The sequence below is a fragment of the Ictidomys tridecemlineatus genome, chromosome 5, assembly GCF_052094955.1.
Source record: "Ictidomys tridecemlineatus isolate mIctTri1 chromosome 5, mIctTri1.hap1, whole genome shotgun sequence".
Lineage (NCBI taxonomy): Eukaryota > Metazoa > Chordata > Mammalia > Rodentia > Sciuridae > Ictidomys > Ictidomys tridecemlineatus.
Window position 1 is genome coordinate 102,722,631 of NC_135481.1, and position 25,509 is coordinate 102,748,139.

At 34.2% G+C, this 25,509-nt stretch overlaps 1 protein-coding gene across 4 annotated transcripts in view; it reads right to left on the bottom strand.

Moving 5' to 3' along the window:
* The window catches only part of Cep128 (centrosomal protein 128), a 407,740-nt gene that overhangs the window by 270,720 nt on the left and 111,511 nt on the right, over positions 1–25,509 (bottom strand). For all 4 annotated transcript variants that reach the window (XM_040274764.2, XM_078050644.1, XM_040274765.2 and 1 more), the window contains exons 15-17: positions 19,503–19,853; positions 9,213–9,863; positions 2,973–3,137 (exon numbers count right to left, since the gene is read on the bottom strand). In XM_040274764.2, the coding sequence (XP_040130698.2) occupies positions 2,973–3,137; positions 9,213–9,863; positions 19,503–19,853 (1,167 nt within the window). The remainder of the gene's footprint in view (positions 1–2,972; positions 3,138–9,212; positions 9,864–19,502; positions 19,854–25,509) is intronic.

The following is a 25,509-nucleotide window of genomic DNA, read 5'->3' on the forward strand; positions in this document are numbered from 1 at the left end:
TTTTATAAGGGACTTGAGCAACTACAGATTTGGCTATCCTTGGGAGACACTGGAACCAATCCCCTACAGGACAGAGAAACAACTTATGTGTATGTGTGTGTGATATATATATTTGTGTTTGTGTGTTTGTGTCTTTAAGATTACATACCATTTTAGTATACATGGTCATTTTTCCTCTACGTTAGTATAAATTTTCAGGACTTGACCACAGGTTGAACATCTCTAATCCAAAATTCTAAAACTCAAAATGCTCCAAATTAAGATTTTTTTTAGTGATGACAGGACAACACATGTGAAAAATTCCACATCTGACCTCATATGACAGATCATCATCAAAACACTGGCATACTAAAAATATTGTATAAAATTATCTTTGGGATATGTGTTTAGACTTGGTCCTATTTCTAAAATATCTTATTATATATACATAAATATTCCAAAAGCTAAAAAAACTCCAAAATCTTAAACATTTCTGGTCCTAAACATTTTTAAAAAGAGATATTCATCCTGTATATAGTTTTAACAACTAAAAGGATCAACTACAGACCAGTTTTCTTATCTATATTCCATTCTGAGGATATATGCCTGTCTCATAATGAATGCTTAAGTGAATGCTGCATTTATCTGGATGTGTGATAATGCATATATACATACATATATATATATATGTGTGTGTGTGTGTGTGTGTGTGTATATATATGAAACATCTCAAACATAATCACTGAAGAAACATTTAAGCAGAGCAAGATAAACTTTACATTTATATTTTAATGTGTAAAGTGTAAACTTTAAACATTCTTAAATGTAGATAAGGAAATATAAAATGTTTAAACACAATCTTCTGGCTATATTTTAATTATAGAAAGTTGGAAAAATTATCATTATCTCCACAGCAACTATGCGCTGGTCACAGATACACTAAATATGTATGAACATTAGATTCAATTGTCTGGAACTGCCATATAAGAGTTGAGCACATTCTAGCTTTGAGCAATGGAAATGTTGAGATTGGTTCCAGCTGTGTGCAGAAGCAAGTGGATCCCCATCTCCACTCAGCAGAGGAGTAGGCATTACCCAGTGGGAGTGGGCTGCCTTCTTGTTTTTCTGTAATACTACCCCTTACCTTTCTTGGATGGAATGTTCTATGGAACAGCCCCTCCTCAATAAATAGGATGGTTTCAGATGTGCTCTCGGTCTTTATTCTGCCTCTCTTGCTTCCCTTGGAGGAGCTGAGGCCTAGGAGCTGTAGTAGAACCCCCAAAAAAAGGTATTTTCTCTGTCTCTGTGTGATTATTTTGTGCCAACTCAATTCACCTGGAGTGACCCTGATTGATTTAGCTGTGTGTTGCGGCATTCAATCAAAGCAAAACATGAAATAAGAACTAAATTTCAGCTATTGTCCACCTTATAAATTGAAATTTAGGAGCCCCATTAAACCATGAATTCCAATCTAACTTATTCTTGGTTTTAACAATCACTGGGATTAATATACACATACAAATATATGCACAAATATATACACTAGGTAAACATCACAAACTAAAAAAGAAGGAAGGAGAGCAAAGGATTAAGAAAGTTTCTTCCTAAAAGTTAATGAACACTTTTATGATGGCCCACCCAGTGGCAGTTCTTTCTTTGTGGATTTATGCAACCCTCAGCTAGTACAGTATTCATTCAGCTCATGTCTATACCACCTTTTTCCATTATCTGTACTTTAACAATCTTTTTAACATTTGACTTCTGTCACACTCCACTGAAAATTCTTTTTGGAAGTTGATGAAAGAAACAGAAAGCAAATTTAAATATTTTGTCTTCTCTTCCTTGTTGATTTCTTGTCAGAAGTCAACCTCAAAAGTAGTGACTTCTAAAAATCCTGAGTATTCTACCCAACGTGCCATAAATGGTAGTTACTTGAAATAAATTTACATATCTACTGAGAAGAACGACATGTGGGGATATACCAAAGGTAACAATCTCCTTAACTTTCCCTCTCCACAACTATAAGAATCAGAATACTATCAATTTTAAAAATTACTATGAGAATTAGCTCATAAAAAGCATTTAACCACAGATACTTTATTTTGAACCTTAGTTTTCTCATGGATCAAAGAACCCTAACACCTACAGATTGAATGTTTTGTGTCTCCCCCAAATCCATATGTTGAAACCATGTCTCCAATGTGATGGTATTTGGAGGTGGGGCTTTTGAGGGGTAATTAGGTCATGAAGGTGGTTAATGATATGTAAATTTATTTCAAGTACTACCATGTTGGGTAGAATACTCAGAATTTTTAGAATTAAAAGTAGAAGTCACTACTTTTTGAGGTCATCTTCTGACAAGAAATCAACACAGAAGACAAAATATTTAAATTTGCTTTCTGTTTCTTTCATTAACCCTCATGAGGATTAATGCCCTTATAAAAGAGAACCGAGAAAGCTCCCTTGCTACTTTTGCAATATAGAACACAGTATGAAGGCACCAACTAGAAATCAGACATGCACCTTCAATTGAATCTTCCAGTGCCTTGATCTTGGACTTCCCAGCCTCCCAAACTATGAGATACAAATATCTGTTATTTTCAAGACAACTGTCTACAGAATTTTGTTAAAGCACCTGACATGCAGAAAGTCCTCAATAATTCACCAGACCTATCTTTTTTTTTGCTAGTTCTTTTTTTTAATATATTTACATATGACAGCAGAATGCATTATAATTCATATTAAACATATAGAGCACATTTCATCTTATATCTATATTGCTATTTTAAGATACATGATTATTTGTAAATCAAATGTATTAGAAGGTAACTGGTTGAAAGAATAAAACTCCCAGCATTCAAATAAACTTGTCATTTTTTTTCTGGCACTAATACAACTTTGCTATGAAAAACTACAATTATATTTTTTAATATAGTATACACAAATTATGAAATTAATATGTCTTTTGCATTAGAATTTATTTATATTTTTACCTTTTCTTCTAGTTGGTCCTTCAAACACTGGTATTTTAGCTTCAGTTTTTTGTTCTCATTTTCATTCTGGGTTAATTCCTCTGTAAGTTTCTCACACTGTGATTTCAACTTCTCTAGCTGACAACGATGGACTTTAGCCATGTTCTTATCTTCTAAGTTTTCTGCCTAAGACAAAAAGAAGGAGAAAAGAAAGTCCACTGGCTGTGACCAAATTGTTTCAAATAAATAACACAATTTTAAGTGGAAAAATAAAACTTTAGCTCTCTCAAAGTACTCATACAAAGAAATTAAAATAAACACATACGAAATGTTCTTTGCATTTATTCAATGACCCATCGCCAGATAGCAAGTATTTACCAAATGACAAGTACTATACTAAGTACTAAAGATAACAGATATGAACAGAGAAAAAGACAGAGGCAATCATCCATTGACAACAATAAATGATAACAGTAGGGGCTGGGAAACATGGCAATCACAAGGAAGTAACTCCAATGCTGAGGGGTAGGAGTTATTAGAGAACTGTCCCAGAAGGGAAATACTATGCTACTTCAGAGTGATTAGTTTTCTCAGCTATAAAAGAAGCTTAGCATTCCTGTTCTTTCTAACTCAAGGATTTTAGGAGATAATTGTGTCCTTCCTATACAATACAATTATTCATATAAATCTTGGGTGCCTAGAAAGATCATAATAGCCAAGAAACTAAAAGTTAATACTGCGAGATTTTATTTCAGCACCAATAGGGTAGTAAAATGTCTGCCTAAGACAAAAAGAAGAAGAAAGAAAGTCCACTGGCTATGACCAAATTGTTTGAAAAAAGTAAAATAATAAAATCCTGGAGTTAGAGCAGGAATGCTAAGCTTCTTTTACAGCTGAGGAAACTAATCAGTCTGAAGTAGCAAAAATTGATATTATTAAAATATCAATCTATATTTGGATGTAATCAAAATTGTTTTAAAAGATAAACATTAGGAATAATCAGGGCTGGGATGTGGCTCAAGCAGTAGCGAGCTCTCCTGGCATGCTCGGGGGGCTGGGTTCGATGCTCAGCACCACATAAAAATAAAAAGATGTTGTGTCCACCGAAAACTAAAAAATAAATATTAAAAAAAAATTCTCTCTCTCTCAAAAAAAAAAGACATTAGGAATAATCTATTCTGTACATGGAATTCAAGAGTGATCCAGTATATAAACCTAAAGAATCTTAAGATAACAATGCAAATAGCAGGTGTCAGAAACTTCTCTAAGGCATTTTGTGTACAGTTTGTCTTTATGTCACCCTCACAAAAACTAATCAGGGAGACAAAATTATTGCCTTGTTGACCCCTGTTTTGAGGCTGAAGCAGAAAAAAGTTAGTAAGTTACCCAAGGTAAATAGTGAGGAAATGTAGAGCCAGGATTTGAACCAGGAATTCTTTCTAATGTTTGTGTTTCAACTACTCCATCACTCTGCCACTCAAAAGGAACAATATCGTAAGTTTTTTAAAAGCCATCTGGGTGCAACTTTCAATGCTAACTGGCCATACCTACAGTTACTAAGAATCTATAAGCAACTGCATATAATATGTTTAAAATATGTGTGTTAATGCCTAAAATGTACCTGCTTCTTTTGCTTGTATAAGTTTATTATGTGTGTTCAATTAGGTGTATAGGAACATAATAATTGAAACAACTTCCTAAAAGGAAGAAGTTTCGTGAGTTTTAGACAGAATCTATATTTCACAAAATTCACCCAAGACCTGATGTCACTTTGAATTAACTAGGGAATTGATTTTTTTTTTTTGAGCAAGCCTATAATCACAGCCCAAAAATAAATTTACAAAATAAAGTCTCTCATCAGGAAAATTGTTCAATTACAATTTTAAGTTTCAGTAGAATGCTTTTATTTTTTTCTTATGTCCTATAAAAAGCATAGGTAAACAAGGTTTCTCCCAAAGGTTGGTGATGTGCTATAGCCAGCTCAGATTCTCAGAAGACAAATGTGTTCCTCCTCCACTAACTTATCCCATGTTCAGAGATGTCTCCTTTGAAATCAACCTAGATGGGGATATTTATACCTCTGAGCTGGGCAAATTCTACCAACCAGCGATTTTTGCCCCCTGAAGTACATGCTTCTCTATACTTATTAGCACATCAATTCCTAATCAAACTAAAAACTTATTGTATTTTTTATTACTTTTAATTTTAGGATTTACAACACAACAATCCAGTGATATGCAAGAATTTTACTATTCCTGATTTGTTGGTAAGACATAAAAAGGTGAAGTAACTTGATTAAGAACATATGGCCTAGCAATAAAAGTATAGAACTTCAATCCTGCATCTTTTGGTTCCAATAAAAAGCTGTATAAAATAACTTTGTTGAAACTACAATAAGATGATAGTCCAATATCCTGAAAATGTTCATAACAATTAGAACATGTCAGTAAAACACTTTAAATTTAAATATAAAAATAGGCATGAGAAAGGAGATTCTACATGAAGTACAACTAATTTGTACAGAGAAAAATGTGAATAATGTATCAGAGCTTATTATACTGATAAAATAATAAATTATGTGATGCTGAAGGACACAAAAATGTAACATTTATAGAACCACTTGTCTAAAATTCTACTGTTCATAATTTAGTATACTAAATCTGTGAATATCTTTGCTGTCAACATTTTTTTACTTATCATAAATAAGTAAAAGTGTAGTATTATATTAAAAAAAAAAAAGCTTAAGGTGGAGACTATTCCTTAGGGTAACTTTTTTGATACTACTGGGCCCTCACAATCTCTGGTCCTACATTAGGGAACAGCACAACACCCCATTCAGACCTCAGTCTTTCAAATTAAAACATCAAAAAATGTTTACAGGTTCTAGAGGATCAGAAAACATGTGAATTATAAGTTCTTAACACTGAAGAAATTTCTTAAAATGCTTTAGTTGTTGTATTCTAAATGAATTCAAAGCATTTCCTAAAGGACAAGAAAATCAGTTTTCTCCATGTTACATGGGGAAATTCAAACTAGGTAGATCCCAGAACACATTGAGAACAAATCCTCTGATTTTCAGTTTTTCAAATATTTAAACCCAACACCCACTGAGTATCTTGCTATATAGCGCTAGATGCTATAAGACAGGAACGTGGGTAAAAAGACCTGAACACCAGCAAACCAAAATATAAGGCAGCCTCCATGTGCTACACTGGAGAAACCAACGAAGAGCTATGAAATAAAGAGAACTGAGCAATTTATCCCAGCCTCTGCTGAGATTTATTCCAACTTTAGTGCATCTATAAAAGAAGTATAAAACTAATTGGGCCTTAAAGGTTTAGGCAAAATTTTTTCCCCTGCAGATCAGTGGAAAGGCCAATCCAAATAGAGAAAAAGCAATGAAATGAATGTATGGGGAACTGTTATATATTTTTATGCAGAGATTGGGGAATATAAAAATACCATTAATGTGCACAAGTAAGATGGGGCCACAGGAAGGAAGGCTGCGCTAAGGTAGAGACTTTGTTCCAGAGACAGTAAATAGTCAACATGGTTTTTGAGTAAGAAGTGATACATTTAAATACATATTTGAGAAAATACAATTAGGAGGTATCTGAGGGCTGCAAGGGAGAAGTTGGGAGTGAAAAGAGGAACTAGGTGAAAGTAGAGAAGCAACTTGGAGGTATGTCTAGGTAGTCTGAATTAAACAGCCCATATCCTTTTTCCACTATGACACATGACATATTCAGATCCTGTCAGGTGTCTGGCTGTTACCACCAATACTTCATCTCCCACTCAAGAAAGCATATCTGAATGTGAGAATTATGTTCTTATAGAAATAATCCTGAACTTGCTCTAATTTGATAAATTACTACCTCCTGGTTAGTAACATATAGGTTATTATACAACCTAAATAACAGTAAGTCTATAAGCAACTACTACTCTGAAAATGGGCACTTCAGTATAAGAATTTGTAACCGAATAAACAACCTATCATCATAGATTTGCATCCCTTATTCCTTTGCCAAGGATACTTTTCCTTAAGTTTCAACCATGTAGCAGTACTTTCACGCCCCAGCCTAGTCTCAAGCAGTTGATCCGTCTTCACAGCAGTTTTTGTCTTCACTGCTCATAAATTCCTCCCATCACTACCCTATTCTACTTCAGAGACAAGAAAGAGAATTTCAGTCTCTTCAACTCCCAAGACCACCTCTATTAAGTGTCCCAATCTTACTGGCTTCCTTCATCTTTTCCTTCAGATAAAAAGATGCCGGGTCTCTATTGAGTGCTGTTCACTCTGTGTTTTAGCCAGTTCCCTCACATCTACCGTGAACTTTTTCTGTCAACCTCTGCTAAATGGAATGTCAACATTTTTACTTCTTTTAGTTTGTCTCTTACATTTAATATCCAAATGCCATAATTTCAACTGCCACAACACATTACTGGTTCCAAAATATTTCACTCTAATCTCAATTTCTCCCTCAACTCCTGACTCATTCATTATTTACTAAACTGCTGTACCAGGATGTTCATGGTTATTCTTAAAGTCCCTCCCATGTAACTCAATATGCTAAAAACTAGATTTGCCACCCTTCTCTCCAAATCTGTTCTTTCTGTATTTTCTATGTTGGCAAACAGCATCATTACCTACTTAGTCACCAGAGTCATTAATTAGTCATCCTTGAATCTAAACCTTTCCAGGAATAAAAATAATTAAGAACTCAGGCATTTGACCACATAGGTTTAAGTCCTATTTATACCAAACTCCAGCAGTAAGTCTTTAGGCAAGTTACTTAAAATTCTCAAATCACAATTTCCTCCTCAGGGAGAAAATAATACCACACAATGTATGGGGATGATGTCAGTATTACATGAATAATAGCAGTCTCTGATATAGTTTGTTACAAAAATGTTTACTAGTAGTTTATTATAGTCCCAGTCAACCAATTAGCATATAATATAGTTTATTTTCTTTTAGATCAGTTCCTTTTCATATCCCATATTCTACTTTTGTTTATACCTTCGTCAACTCTGAAGGATAAATATTATACCATACCATATTTAATCAATATTAAAACATTTTTCACATTTTAATTATCTCTGGTTTGGATTGTTTTATACTTGATAGTATGTCTTAGCTTCATAGGCAGAAGGCAGTATTTTTCTTAGTAGATTAAGCAATGATGCATCTTAAAATTGATGCTTCTTAGAACCAGTGAACTATAATAAGGATCTCCTCCCTACTCTTCCAGTGTCTGTTCTGATCTACCTAACCCAATGACCCTAAATCCACTATTGTCATAAGGCTACACAGGACAGGGAAAGAATCCATTAAATAGGTATAGCATTCTACAAATGTCAGCTACTTCAATATAATTTCATCTTGCAGTTTAAATATTTTTAAAGTAGTAAACATTAAAGACAAAAACTTTTTTAAAAAATATAACTAACCTCTAAATATTTATCTATTCATTTATCTATTTAACAGTATTTACAAGGTTCCAGAACTATTTGAGGCATTGGAGTTATAGCTATAAATACAACAGACTCAAATCCCAGTCCTCATGGAGTTTTCATTCTAATAAAGGGAGAATAACAAAAATAAATATGTAGTATGTAATCTGTATTATGTAATAATAAGTACTATAGAGAAAAAATAGATTAGGGAACTTGGATAGATTTATCACATTCCTGACAATCATGATATCAAATGATTGCCCTGAACAGTGATAACAAATGCCATAGCACCTTAGAAACAGTCCTCTAAATAAATGCAAGGTCTCAATTAGGAATTTATCTCGGCAACTTTGATTTGGAACAGAAAGGGTAAATCTCAAAAGTCTTTGTTTTACACAGCCTATAAGCTGATCCACTTTAGTTACCATACTAATAAGAACCGTGGTTACAGCATCTATGGCCTTGACAAGTCTTTGCCTTTTATATTTTAGGAGGTAATAAATGTTGAATGAGGGCACGTTTCAGGTCTACCACTTACTGCCACCTCTACTTTTCCTGAAATCCCAAAATAGCTAACTGTTCTTTTAGAAGGGTTTCAATACTCTAAAATAAGTACTCCCAGTTGGCTGCTATAGGTCATTTCAACCTGGCCAAACAGGCATGAATAAACCACTTTATTGTTGGTTTTATCTTGCCTTCAGTGCTTGGGAATACAGAATGATCTCTAAAAGTTTACGCTTTATTAACTTCATGAGTCACCAGAATAAATTCCTTCAGTATTACCAAGATAATTCAGCAAGGTACCTTTAATGTCCTAATATGATTCTCTGCTTCACTCTTTTCCTTCTTAAAGTGCTTCATCAGCTCCTGGATGTTTTGCTCATGTTTCGTTTTCACACTCTGCAGTGATGATGTGAGATCTGCCAGCTCCCTTTGGTGAACGTCTCGTTCTAGCTTTAACTGTGTAATGATGGTAGCTGTTTCATCATCCCTGGATTTTGATTGGGCTGTGAGGTCAGCAAGATCCTTAAGCACTGCTTTTTTGGCTTTCTCTTCCTCAGACAATTTATTAGCCAGATCTGCTCGAATGGCACTCAAATTCTTGATGGACTCCTGCATCTCAAGAAGTCTAACTTTGTCCTGGGCCTGGCTCTTCTTTAGCTCTGCAATTTCTTCCTCCAGGTGAGCCTTCTCAATTTTTATCTGACTATGACTCTTATTCTGCTTTTTCAATTCACCTTCTAGTCTATGAATGCTGTCCAGGGAATTCTTGACTTCCATCTCAAGCTCAGCTTGATGAGACTTAACATCATTTAGTTTCTTCTCCTTAGAGCGAAGCTCTTCCTCTTGAAGGGCACGCTTGGTTAAGACCTCATTCAACTCCTTTCTAAGATTCTCTACCTGTTGTAATGCTGCATAAAGCTGACTTTTCAATTCATCCTTTTCTTTTAGAATCTGATGGGTTAAGAATGTAAAACAAAACAAGTTACTATAAAATTCACCATAGACTATCAGGTAAAAAAGTTTATAAGGATAAGAAAAATTCATTTTAAAAAGTCATTTTTAATGAAAATCATTTTTAGACTAGAAAAGGGGAGGATATATAATTATCCTGAAACAGTCGCATACTGAAACATGTTATTTCAGATTTTCATTATCAAAATATATTAATCCATGATCACAAATACTTAAGTGTAAGATAAATTGAGCAAAGGAATGGGGAAAGAACAAACTCCTATTATGATTTATTAGAGATGAAAATAATATTTCCTAACATAACAATAAAGTGCACAAAAATGACACACCTTTGAAAAGAGATATATTTGACACAGAGGTAGAATATAGGGAAGTATACAAATAAAATTTAAGAAAGTTTATGATGTAATAAGCCCCAATTAATAAATCAGTGTTAATACTGACAAGAAATACACCAATATACAACTGGGAATCACAAAGGGATGAAATGAGATTAATGAGATTAATTTATAATTCAAATATGTAGGGAAGATTCTCAAGAGAAAGGTTGCTAACTTAGTTGTTTATTTATCCCCTGCCAGCTTCACCAGTTAGGGATTACATGAAGGAATAGAGGCTAAGAATTAATCATCATGGTCTCTAATTCTCACTACCCAATCAACGCAAATGAAAAAGCAGGTCACCTATGAAGCCAAGAGTGTTGTCTCTACAATACTGGCTCCAAAGACCATCTCTCCAAGTCTGTCCTTGCTTACTGATGCTCACCAAACCTTTACTCTTTTTTAAGTTTTATTTTTGGCTGACAAATATTGCACGTATTTAAGAAGGGCAATGTGATGTTTTGACATGTGAATCCACTATGTCTTGAACCAGAAAATAAAGTTAATACTCATTATAAAATCAAAAATAATAAATTAAAATGCAAATATGTGAAAGGCACTTCTATAATACACTTCGATACAAAACAATTAATCATAAAACATAATGAGTCAATCATTCAAAAAAAAAGCAGTTTCCTTAAGTCCATATTGAATTTAAACAGGGAGAAAGAAAGAACACAAAGGTAATATGAGAAATAAAAAAGTGATTAAGTAGTTGAGTTTTGAGCAGAAAAAAAACTGAACTTAATACTCAAGTCTAGCTATTAATAGTCTATGAATTTGAAGAAAAAAAAAGTCATTTATCCTCCCTCATAGAATCAATAGTTACTTTGTGCTATGATGTAGCACAAAGGCACTCCCCCAGATGCCAACACCATGCTCCTTGGACTTCCCAGTCTCCAGAACTCTGAGATAAATAAACTTCTATTGTGTATAAATTGCCCAGTCCATGATACTCTGTTACAACAGCAGAAAATAGACAAAGACAGAAAAATTGAGAACAAAAGGTAAGGTTGCTACTATAATACACACATGAAAAATTTGGAAGTACTTTTGAAACTGACTAATGAATAACGGCTGAAAAATTGGAGAAGCAGGATAGAAAAAGCCTAGATTACTCTGTTTCTATGCCCTAGGGCCTTATGCAAGGCAGAAAGAGAAGTGATGAACTAGGATACTTGGCAAAAGAAATATCTAAGTGGCAAAACATTGAGGCAGGGAAGCCATGAGACAGGAATACCCTTAAGACTCTCAGAAACGATGAGCTACCAGCATGCAAAGCCACAGACGCAAGGCTGCCAGAGGCTTCAGGGGTCCAAACCTCCCAAAGTATCTAAGAGGCAGCACACAGAGTGAATAATTATTCTCCAGCTTTCAAACTTACCAAGTTTTTCTCTGTTGGGTTTTGGACTTACTTGGGACCAGTTACCCTTCGTCTCTTACCTACTTCTCCTTTTTGGAACAGGACTTTCTATCCATGCCTATACTACCATTGTATTTCAAATAGACAATTTGTTTTCATTTCATAGGCTCATAGCTGGAAGAAATTTGTCTAAGGATGAATTGTGTCTTGAGCCTCACCCATATCTGATTTACATAAGACTCTGTACTTTGGACTTTTTAGTTGACACCAGAACAAATTAAGAGATGAAAGCCTTTTGGAATGGAATTAATCTATTTTCATGTGAGAAGCACATGGGTTTGTCTATGTGAAGAAATGCTATGATTTTACTATCTCTTCCAAAATGCATAAAAATTTTAATTCTCATCTTAAGAGTTAGTATCTTTAAGAAGTGATTAAATCAGGGTTCTGGTGTCATAATTGATTAATATTACTATCACAGGAGTGGGTTAGGTATCTCAATACTAGATTTCTTAAATTTGTGGGTTCAGTCAGAACCTCTGTCTCATGTTTGCTTACCCTTCCACCTTGTTAGGACACTGAACAAAGGTTTTCACCACATGCCAGTGCCATGTTCTTAGATTTGCCAGCCTTCACAACCATAAGTCAAATAAACTATACTATTTATCAGTTACCTATTCTGTGACAATCTATTATAGTAGAAAAAAAAGACAAGGTTCATGTGATTAGTTTAGGGCCATCTAGGTAATGTCCTTATCTTCAACTGAACTGTGCCATATATAATCATGAGAGTAGCATCAATTCACAGATCTCAAGAATTACACTGAGACATCTTTGGGGGCAGGAAGGTCATTCTACTTACCCCATCAAAGAAAATGAAAACTGACTTTAAAAATAACAGGAGAAAGACTCCTTAGGTGCAAGAATTAAAATCAAGAATCAATAAATCCAATGGACTCAAACTAAAAAAGTTTCTTTTCAGCAACAGAAATAATCTGTGAGGTGAATAGAGAGCCTACATCTTGGGAGCAAATCTTTGCCCCTTACACAGATACAGCACTAATCTCTATGGTATATTAAGAATTCAAAAAGTTAAACACCAAAAAAAAACCAAATAATCCAATCAATAAATGGGCCAAGGACGTGAACAGACACTTCTCAGAAGATGATATACAATCAATTAACAAATATATAAAAAAATGTCCATCATTGCTAGCAATTAGAGAAATGCAAATCAAAACTACTCTAAGTTTTCATCTCACTCCAGTCAAAATGGCAGCTACTATGCATACAAACAACAGTAAGTGTTGGCAAGGATGTGGGGGAGAAGGTACACTCATACACTGCTGGTGCAGCTGCAAACTGGTGTAGCCAAAATGGAAAGCAGTATGGAGATTTCTTGGAAAATTGGATCTATACCCAAAGGACTTAAAAACAGCATACTACAGGGACACAGCCACATCAATGTTTACAGCAGCACAATTCACAATAGCTAAACTGTGGAACCAACTTGGATGCCCTTCAGTAGGTGAATGGATGAAAAAAATGTGGCATATATACACAATGGAGTATTTACTCACTGATAAAACATTTACTCACCAATAAAAGAGAATAAAATCATGGCATTTCAGGTAAATGGATAGAGTTAGAGAAGATAATGCTAAGTGAAGTTATCCAATCCCAAAAAAACAAATGCCCAATGTTTTCTCTGATATAAGGAGGTTGATTCATAGTGGGATAAGGAGAGGGAGCATGGGAGGAATAGATGAACTCTAGATGGGGCAGAGGGGTTGGAGGGGAAGGGAGGGGGTATGGGATTAGAAATGATGGTGGAATGTGATGATCACTATTATCCAAAGTACATGTATGAAAACATGAATTTGTATGAATATACTCCGTATACAACCAGAGATATGAAAAATTGTGCTCTATATGTGCAATAAGAATTATAATGTATTCTGCTGTCATATATTTAAAAATTAAAAAATAAAATAAACATACACTAATAAAATAATACTATTATCTTAAAAAAAAAAAATAACAGGAGAGGGGCCTAAAAGTCAGAGGAGGTGGCTTAAATATAGTGATTAGCATTTGGAACAGAATATAACCCGCTAATCATGAGTAAAGAAACTTCCAGGCAGTTCTACAGATTAAAATTGTTTTTTCATGATGAAGTTCTATCAGGTAAAACATATTTGATTACAAAATATTATGGTCTCCTGAAGCTAGTTTACACAGAAAGTATACTTTTCTCACATAGTAGGAAGCCCTAAAATAGGACGATTCCGAAAAAGTTCTTTGAAACTCAGACTCTGCTACTCTACACTTCTCTAGGTTTTACCCTCTTCCCAGTGTTCAAGTATCATATCAATTCATGACAAAGATGACAGCCTTAGGCTGGACAGCCACTACAGGTAAAGTGTGAAAATCATTTGACTTGATATTAATTACTAGGCTAAAGGCCACAGTCCAAAATATTGTTCAGATGCTGAATATGAAAATGCCAACATCTCTACCACCACCTCAGTACCCTGGACACTTCCAGGACCCTTAGTTGAAAAACCCCTTTATCTTGAGGCAGTTCAAAACAATGGACGTGAGTGCCCTTTGGCTGGCCAGGAATGCTTGATTAAGTATTTGAAAGAGCACTAGGTAAAGTCTTGTTTGTTTGTTTGTTTGTTTGTTTTGTCTTTCCCTGCTAAATTTCCTATCTCCACCTCTTACACTTGGACTAAGGTTAGGTAGATCACTTAGCTTTCCCAACCCTCAAAGGCTCTAAATCAGCAGTTAAGTCAACTTGAATTATAGAATGCACACTTTAGATTACTCAATCCAAAACAATCTTGCTGTTTTTAGACAGACAAGTTTCAACCTAAATTTGTCTTTTTCTTGCAAGACCTTTCTGAAGGCTGAAAACATGAACATAACATCCTTCAACATCCTAAAGTTTTCCCACCAGTCACTTAATGCCATATTCTGATTCACATCATCAATATCCCAAAAAGTATGATTCCAATGGCTCACTGAACTGTTCCCAACAGTGTAGCAAGGTTTATCCACTTGCCCTTTAAAACAATAACCGTCTCCCACCACCCTAAATTTACACTTAGTCAATGCTACAATTCAGGCTCTTTTACTGATGGTTTCTTATTTCTGTAATTCAAATTTTAAAATTTAAATGCTGCTTGAATTTCTTTTGGTGAAAATAAAAGGAGACTCCAATTCAAACTGGCTTAAACCACAATGAAATGTATTACTCCAAAAAGAACTGGATGCAGTAGGTCAAAGTCCTAGCTCTGCCCCCTCTGTAGCTCTCTCATTAATACCCTTCTCATCTGAGGCTTCATCCTCAGGATGGCAGCAGGATAGCTTCAGCCATTCCAGACCTAAACGACACAGTATAGAGAAAGAAGAAACCCCCTCTTCTTGTGTAAACTTTATAGGCTTTTAAGTAAATGCTTACCATGAATTCCCACACAGACTTTAGACCCCATTCCTCAATGATCAGGTCAGAAATGTGTACCCACTGATTGACTTATATTAATTACTGAATGAAATGTAATGGGAAATGAAGAAGGTAATGATTCCAGTGCCAGGGATGGCACCCAAGGCTTTCACATACACTATTCTAGGTAAGCAATCTACCACTGAGCTACATCCCCAGCCAAGTGCTATTTCAAGATAAATTTTGTTGGTACTCTATAGGAGAAGCAATGGAAAACTAGAGAATTGGTTGATTTCAGATTGAAGATAAGTAAAATGTATGAGGTAGAAGGAAGAAATTGAAGATGCTAGTGAGAAAAAAGCAGCTTCTAATTAAGCCAAATTTGACAGAAGAACTGAATGCAGGAACTGGCTGGCCAACTAGAAGAATGTGGAAAGACCAAAACCAGGTATTAATGATTAAAAAAGAAAAGAGAAATAAAAGAACTGAAAGGTCAGAGACTGAGATTTTGGAATTGAAGGTTTGAACATAGAACAATTACAGATGAATACAAGTCTAAAGTGTAGAAATTGGTTGCAAAAGTAGAGTGAATTGAAGGTCACTGTAAAATGGGAAATTCAGTAGTAAAGAATAAGGATACAGAGTTCAATGAACTGCTGAGTTGAACTTTGAATCACTAAGGATGACAGCAAGAATTACATGTACTGAAACAAGCTGAGAGGAAGCCAGGTGTTAAACTTCTTAAGAATTTTGGAGATGTAATGGGGAAGAAAAATACCAGTAAGGAATGTGGGAAAAGGATGTTCTAATCAGATTGTTATGGTTTCGATGTGAGGAGTCCTCAAAAAAGCTCATGTGTGAGACAATCCAAGATGAGTTAGAGAAAGGACTGGGTTATAAGAACCTTAACCCAAGCAGGGAAGTAATCACTTGAAGGGATTAATTGAGTAGTGACTAAAGGCAAGGAGGGGGATGGGTAGCTGGAGGAGGTGGGGATTTGGAGGCATAGCTTTGGGGTATATATTTGTATTGGGCAAGTGGAGATCTCTGCTTTCTGATCATCCTGTGTCTGCTGCACTCTTCTGCCAAGAAGTTCAGCCTCACCTCAAGCCCCAAGGAAGGAAGCCTGTTGTCAATGGACTGAGACCTCTGAAACTGTGAGCCTCCAAATAAATTTTTCCACCTTTACAATTGTGCTGGTGGGGACTTGTAGTCATAGTGGCAAAAAAAAAAAAAAAAAAAAAAGCTTATTAAAACAGACAAATCCAATTTCCAAAGAGGGGCAAAAAGAAAGATTACAGACAGAAGGCCTGAAAATGGTTGTGTAAAGCCAGAAGAATGATACTGTCTAAAACCATAGCAATTACTAGATGAAGGGCCAACTCCTGGAAGGCCAGACCACAAAATACATAAAGATGTCTTAACTTTACTAAAAGGTAAATAGGAAATTTTTTTATTATTTTTTTCTGCACATGAAAAAAATACAGAAAATCAGCACTCTGGCCTTTCTTGAATTGCATATGACAGGATGGCATACAAACTAAAAAAGAACTATACTTCAGCATTGATTCCTATTAAACTATTTTAAAAATTCAGATTTTACATGACAGCCTACATTAGATATAACTTTTTTTCTCAGCAGGAGAGAAATACAAAAAAATGCTAATTTAAGATTCCTAAAGTCTATTACTATCAAGCAAAAAGTTCAATACCTAGTCAAACCAATTAATTTTGCAGATGTAGCAGGAAAAAAGAAAAAAACATAAAGGGAGAAAACCTAGGAAATCATTCATACCTGTGTTCAAAAATAAGAATATAAAAGAACTTAAAGATATTCAGAAAAGCACACACTAGGGTCAGAGTTAAAGTGCAAATTTTTTCATTTATCATTTTCAATGCATGTATAAAAACCAATTATTTCAAACAGCACTTTTTTAAAAAAGGAGAAAAATATCAAAATTGAAAACAATTAGATTATTTATATCTATACAATTTGGGGTCTCCCAATATATGCTCATCTGCATCTTCCTAAGTACATTGTGATTCCATGATGTAAAAATATCCCTATCGCTATCCTTCAAAGAAAGAATACAACTTAATCTTTTTGGTTTATTATAAAATGACATGCTATTCATTTGATATTACATATCTTCAAATAATCAAGTAGATCTGTAATATCTTAACAAGTTTCCAGAAATGTATAAAGCAAGGAGAGTAAAAAAGAAACTCATTAGAATTTGAAGAAAATGAAAGCATTTGGCTTTTTAATATTATTTTTAAGTGAGAAAGCTTAAAGTAGAAAATAAATTATGCTACAAAATGAGAAATGGATATAGGCACAGAATCATTTTGCAAATATAAAGATTGTATCATTTGACCATATAAAGTGGGTCAACAAGGCTACTTGTAACTAATTTATTCTTTAAATCACAGATGTTATGTTATAAACTAGTATCATTTTTATTTTAATATACACTTCTAAATACACCATGGAGTCATCTTTTGAAAGTAATTGGCCAAAAAAATAGTAGATAGTGGATCCTATTACTTATGTCTATGGTAATGTTGTGAGTTTATTAAGAATTAAATATTTTTAGCTGGGTATGTTAGCACATACTTGTTGATCCAAGCTATTCAAGTTGCTGAGGCAGGAGAATAGCATTCAAGGCCAACCTGGATAACTTAGTGAGACCCTGTCTCAAAAGTAGAAATAAAAAGAATCAGAGTGTAGCTCAGTGGTAGAACTTGCCTTCCACACATGAAGTCCTGGGTTCAACTCCCAGGACCATTAAAAAATATTAAATATTCCAGAGAAGTAATAGTCAATTAGATATTTTTTTAAAAAATACTTTTTTCCAAAATTATTTAACACATATTACTACATCATAGATTTACTGGACACTTGAATCCACAGTGAAGCATTTCTTACCCTTTCTTCTTTAATTAACCATTGCTCTAACTGCAACATGCTGCATTAATTTTTAAGGCTTTTAAAGGACAAATTACAATGCCTGCTGTGATAATTGTGATACTATCCTAACTATGGCAATCACTTTAAAACTACTTCTTTGCTTATTATTAGCAATGCTAAGTAAGAAAACTAATTATATCAGGATTGTTTAACATTTTTAATATTCTAAAAACTCAATCTAGAAAACTCTCAGCACCTTCCCATGAATTGGGACACTGTCTGATGACATGGGTCCTTCTCAATTTCCTCTAATTAAGTAAAATCCCAAGATGATTCTCAATCAAATCTCCTCAATCACTCAACTCTCTAGCTACTTCCCTTATAATCGAACTTACTGAACCAGTTGCAAGACCAGTATAACAACTGAAAAATCAAAGTTGAGCAATTTCCTGGGATCAAACTAGTTTGGATTCAAGTCTGAGCTTAAGATCTGCTTTATCTCAGGGCAACCAGTCATTCGGTTTGTGTCAGATGGGTTAAAATGAAAAGCTCTCCACAGTGAATGCAGAGTGATGGCTCCCTCCATCTTCTATATGATCTGAAGTAAGCATCTGTCAATCTTAAGTGCTGTTAATTGATTTTATAAATAAAATTGTCCAATTGTTTTTCTTATTAAAAAAAGTCAACTTATCCAAATAATTATTTTTCTGGAATGTTCTGAGTTCTTGACAAGTGACAAATGACAAATGACAAACCAAGACTAAACATGTACAAAAATCAATCATGACTTTCCTGCTTATTATCTTATAAGCATCTGAATTTAATTCAACCCAAAGATTTAGTTGAGAATCAACATAGTAATATCAAATCCATTCAAAGCAACTGATTATACAAGAGAAAAGATGATGTGAAATGCAGGCACAGATAAGTAAAATGCTTTTTTGTTACTAAGAAAAGGATATAAACACAGAATGTTGAAGAGACTTGTGATGTGGTAACACTACTCATTGAGACTGTCAATGTCACTGATTTAACTAAGCCTAGAATAGCCGCTGCCAAGAAGTAGCCCCATAGTAACTACTGCATATTTAAAATGCCTCTTTCTAGTCAAATCTCAAGCTGAAATATTCAAATAAATGAGATTTTTAAAACACATGGACTGAGGGAAAAGTCATATGAAAAGTTAAGGAATATTTGAAGATTTTCTTCCATTTGAATATTAGAATACTAAAGAATAATTCATATTAGGGAAATTAAAGCTAAACAGAGGTAGAGGGTGGATCTACTTTAATGGCTAACTCTGTAAATCCCTGAATGTTTAACTATTAAAGAGGATTTTAAGAAAATAAACTGAAGAACTTTTGGCTTTGAAACACACAATACATAAAAACTCTTCTCTCAAGGACATATTGATAACAGTGTATGCACAACACAGCACTCAAGTGTCAGCTCAAAAGATAGATGAACAACTGGTTAGTTACAGCAGAAATCATTCCTGAAGAATTGGCTTTTATACCTGATTATTCCTGTCTGTCAGCTGATCAAGAGTTTCAGATTGTTTTTCCAATGCCCGCTCTAATTTCTTATGCTTAAGCTTCCATTGCCTAATGGTTTCTTGAGCTTTCAGTTTGAGGTATTCTTTCCTCTTCTCTGCCTCCTCTCTCAGGGCCTCTGATTGCTGGAAGTCACTGAGGTACTGTTCGGCCTGCTTGGTGGCTTCCTCTGCATGTTGAGTCAGCTCTGAGATCTGGAAGTTGGCCTGTTTACGGTCAGCCTCACATACTTCAAAGTGGTTCTGGATTTCCTTGAGTTGATCCAACATCTGTAGTTGTTGTTTTTCCCTGTTCTCCAACTCATGTGTTAAATTCTAGGAATAAAGCATATGAAATATTAAAAGTAAATTCTTGTCAAAACTCAATGTGTAACACAAAATGCAATGACAATCTCTAATGTCACTGAAATGGAAATCATTAGTATTGAATTTTGTTAGCAATCAATTTAGAAAATACGAATCCTTTTCTCTGTATTTTATGATCCCATTAACTGGAAATAATTTTTATCAAAATATTATCTCTTTTGTAGACTATTTTCCAAAAAGATAAAATATATATATTTTTCAATTGTCACTAAAATAGAAGGCACTGTTGAGAAAAACAATATGTGTTATTTCAGTAAAAACCTAGTATATTGTTCAAATGAAGAAAATGTCAGTGATTTAAAATGCTGTCAGATTATTAGAAGGTTATTAGAAGCAATCATGTAACATTTCACTTTCTGGCAGCACATAAAATTTTACTATAATAAAGTAAAACTCAGTAACGATAAAATGAGCATTGATGACAGAAGTATCTATATAGATGCCACTAGAGTTAAAAATTCATTTGAAAGATTCCCAATAAAGTGTTTATAGATAGATTATTTCTAGTTAAACTGACATAAGTTGAAATACTTACCCCAGGCTAACATGAAGTACAGTATAGATTTTTAAACAATTTAAATTTATTTGAGATATTTCTCTAATCAAGAAACAAATCTTAAAATCTAGCCTTCTTAAAACAAGGGTGGTCATTAAGATATTTAGAAATTATATTAAATCATCATAAGTAAAACATTTTAATGTGAGAATAAGTAAATAAGTAAATGTTTATTTTAAGTTCAAAAAATGAGAGGCTATTGCTTTTATAGACGTAAAAGAATGTTATGATCATTAATATTAAATCACTGTTCTAAAGCATTATAAGAAAATGACAAATTCAAAGTCAAATATTTACAATGTGTCACAGGAGCTATCCTTCCTGATCCTGAGTTTCCAAATACCTAGAACAACAAAACTCACCTAAAAAGGTCATGTATTCAAATACAAATGAAATCCAAAGGCTAACATGAAGCTGTAGTATAATAAGTATCACCTACACTGTACTAAGGCACTAAAAATGAACAAACTAGGAAATTTACAAAATTATTCTGGCTCAACTGCAGAATATTACCCATGATCAGTGGCTCAAATAAAGTTAAATATAAATTCCCTATGATTAAAGTCATGGTTTGACATTATGGCAAAACGTTAGACATAATAATGCCTCGAAAACAAGGCTCATTTCTGATCAACAAGTTTGCATTTGCTCAGTTTGCTAAACACAGACTGGAAGAGATGAGTCACTCCTTTGTCCACCCAAACAAAACAGTAAACTGAGAAGCATGCACTTGTTTGTGTGGAAAATTCTAAAATGAGATCAGAAAATAATAGTGGTTTACCTTTTGCCCTTTTTCTAAAAGTTTTACCAATATGCTAGAAATCAACTTAATTAACAAATGGCAATCAAGTGATTCCATATCAAAAGATAGGTGGAACTATTATTTTTTTTTAAACAAGTACTTGGAAGGAGGATCATTATACCCAATATCAGACTAATAGGCTAAGACGATGCTGTGGGTTGAATAAACAGTAAATTTCATCTTCATTGTACTAAGAATCTGACAAATAAACAGACTTGAGACACTTACAAAGTTCTTTTGGTCCAACAGCAGAATCTTTAGGTTTCAATTCCATTAGCCCTGATCACTGGCTCAGACACATGATTTATAGAAAAATGGATTAGAAGTAGTTTTAATATCAAAGAAGCTAACAATAAACTGGGGAGGTACTTACACCAACAGCTAAATTACAACAGTAAATAGTACTAGTTACTAAAATATGATAGAGAGTTACCTGAAGAGGTCTGTATTCCATAGGGTGATGGGAAAGGGTCTCTCTTAGAAAGTGATGTACAAGCTGAGATCTAAATGACAAATAGGAACTAGCAATAATAATACAAGTACTACTGAAATTTTCTGAGCACCTGAGTTGTGCGAGAGATTGAACAAATACTTTATCTAAATTATCTCATTCAATCTCACCACAAAACTAAAGTAAGGCACACCACTATCATCCCCATTTTAGTAAGCAACAGATGCTTGGTGCAGTTAAGAACTTGCCCAGGATCATATAACTAAAACAAGGGCAGGCAGCTTAGGACCTCGACAGTTAGACTCCCAAGTCCATGTTTTCAACTTCCAGCTTCATGGATGACTCTAACTCTATGCCTCTTCAGCTACCCATTCCCATGGTCCTGTGGATTATGTTTTATCAGAACTGCTGCCTGTAAGACAAAAGGTCTTTCCCTCAGCCTCCAATCTGACTTTATCTATGGATCTAACCAGTTTTTTCACTCTCTCCCTGTCACTACCCCAGGAGATGGCCACTAGAAAATTCCTTTAAACTTTGGGTTCTCTAATTCAGACTCCCTATTCTTTCACTTTTTAGCCACTCACTCTCTTGCTCAAATCTCAAACTCCTTTGCTAAACTGTTCTTTCATCACATTTGAACAACAAAACCACTAACTCTGAGTGAATTGAAAAGACTTCATAATTCCTACCTCAGATTACTTTTAAGGAAAATCATACCAAAGATTCAGCTCATGTGACCCCACACCGAGAGCCACTTCATCAGAGCCCATGATTAATACATATTTTAATGTGAGAATGAACATTGATGAGCATGTGAAATTCCTCCACATGACCTTATATCCATTTCACATAACTGTCATTCCAAAATGTCTCACCTCATTTTCCCATCATTCTTTCCCTCACTTTCAGTATGAAACATAACTCCTCCTTTTGAGGTAAAATTGGGGGCAGTTAATGCAGGAGACACCAACAATGCTCTAACTGTACCATTCTGAGACTTATCAACAGACCTCTGTCCTCCTCTCCAGCATCTGAGGGAAAGAGCTCTTCCTCCTTAGGCAAATTAACCTGTCTTTGCTCTTTCCTTCCACATCCATCAGAAACTTCACTAATTCAATCACATTTTCTTTCCCATGTCCTGAATCTCTCTTCTTTTTTTTTTAATCTTTATTTTTATTTATTTATTTCCATGTGGTGCTGAGGATCGAACCCAGGGTCTCATGCATGAGAAGCAAGTGCTCTACCACTGAGCCACAACCCCAGCCCACTGAATCTCTCTTCTTCTACTGCATTATTCTACTCTACACTGTCCATCTTAAAAAACAATGGTAATGTTATGTTCATCTAGAAAAATAACAGAAATTTTAAAAATAAAATAATTTAATTCAATTTTACATTATCTTCTAACTAGCCCCCTGTACTCTTCATCATTTTAAGCCAGGATCCTGGAAAGAGTAGTCCACATTTGATGCCCATAAAATCATATTTCCAAATCATTGCGTATTCTGCATCTGTTTTCCACCTACCATACAATTAAAACAGCTCTCATTAAGATTCCTAAAGATCATGTACAGATAAAGACAATGGACTCTAAAATTCTTTCCTTGCCTAGTTTCCTTAAAGCATGTGACACTTAATTTCAGCTTGATCACTCTTGAGTCTCTCTTCCATCTTGACTTATATCATCACTTCTCAGAAGTTCTCCATTTTCTTCTCACCCGTTCATTATCTCCTTTTCTAGTTTTTTCGGTTTTTAGGTTTTTTTCTAGGTTTCTAGGTTTTTTCTACCATTTAGCTTTCAAATAAGATTAACTCTGCCTGTTCCAATATTAACCATCATTCCTTCTACATAATTTCATTCGTATATTAATATCCTTAATCCATCAGAACGCTTAACTCCAGACTTTTAAGTATCTAATTGTTTAATGACTTTCTACTTACAGAAGTCCCACAAGCATCGTAAATTTAGCATGTTGAAAGTGAACTTTTCTGATGTCCAACTCCAAACAAAAGGACAGTCCTACCAAAATGTTGGGAAAGTTTCTGTCTCATGAGGGAAAGGTAGAAATGGGGTGGAATTATGTATTTAAATAGTGAGAATAACCACACTCACAGAAAGAAATGAATAAGAGAAGATGTCTAAAAATGATAAACAGATAAGATTACAGTTAGATTGTCTCAAATTTATAATGGACTCAGTTACAAAATTCTTTGGATTCCTTTAGTAATTCCTTTGAACCTTAAGGCAAAATAAGTTCAATATTATTTATTTTTCTCTCTTTAAAGAGCAACATTAATAGACTCAGGATTAATACATACAAGCCCAAATCTTAAACATAAAGACACTTTTATTCTTCTACTTAAAAACTGCAGACTTTTTAGGCTGTTATGGCTCAGTGGTAGAGTGCTTGCCTGGCATGCAATACCACATAAAAGACCTAAATAAACATATAAAGGTTAAAAAAAAAAAAGGCAGACTTTTTCCCATCAACATCAATATACAATGATTCACCTGTAAGTAAGTGTAAATGTATAGAAGAAGGTATAGATCATATTGTAAACAAATATGGTTATCCCCACTTAATGGAAAGCAAGTTTGAATTTCAAGAGGAAAAAAAATCTTGTCAGTCTGTATTATGCTCCAGGTAAAATCTATCATAGAATTCCTCCTATATTCTTTTGCTAAAAATCCTACTCAGCCATTGTTTTGATATTTTCTTTAATCCCTCCTCATCAAATAACCAACAAGAAAAGTCTAATTGTAATAAAACATTTTTTTCTCCATCAAAGAATTACATTAATATTTACTACCAAGTCCAATATTTACTTCTCACTATATAAGCACTATCAAAGCAAGAAAATGAAAAAAAAATCAAAAAACAGAGACAAGAATTCCTTCCCATACACTGTCAAAAGATTTATAAAATCTCCCAATAAATCTAAAATATTTCTCTTTCTTCAAATGGGGAAAAACATTGATGTGTAGTTGTGTTGAGAATCTCAGGTTTGATGATAAAAAGATTCATGGGTCTTAACATATTTTTGGACTTGTGCTGAAATTTATTAAAGTGAAAAGAAAACAAAGCAAAAAAGCAGAGGGAAAAGGAACATGGGGTGAAGTCCAGTAAAACCCAGGGGCAAATTTCCAAGAGTCCTCTCCAAATGGAGTTACACAGGACCTGCTCAATTCCTTTAGCAATGAATTCTGACAATATGTTGTATATCAGGGCAGATCACTGGCAGGCAGCTCAATACCCAAGATTTAATTAGAGGCTTGTCAATTAGGCACCCTCTGCCTAAAACATGCCAAAATTTCAGGTTCCCAGATGGAAAGCAGGTAAGCAACATAACTACATTATTTGTACAGTTTAAGCACAGTGAGCTACCTTTATTATCATTTAGGGAAAGTTCATATCACTGTACAGAAATGTTTATCATTCAAGTTCTCAAATGCCAGAAAAGTCTTATCTTGCATTCAGGCCTATCTAAGGAGAGTAGTCTTGCACTACTCCATAATTCTTTCCTACCCAGTACTAAAGTGATGAAATAGAATGAAAATTAAAAGGCCTAAAAAAGCTCTTAATTAAAAACAATAGCAAATAATACCTGGGAAACAATGTATTTAGAACTTTCTCCCTTTAAAATTGCTTGGTTTTGATTGCCATTGACTCCTTTTCTAACTTATAAAAGTAGTAATATTCACAATCTAAGAAAACTATACTTCTAAAAGTAGTAATATTCACAATCTAAGAAAACTACACAGCAGAATCATATAAATACAGCATTAAAATGAACA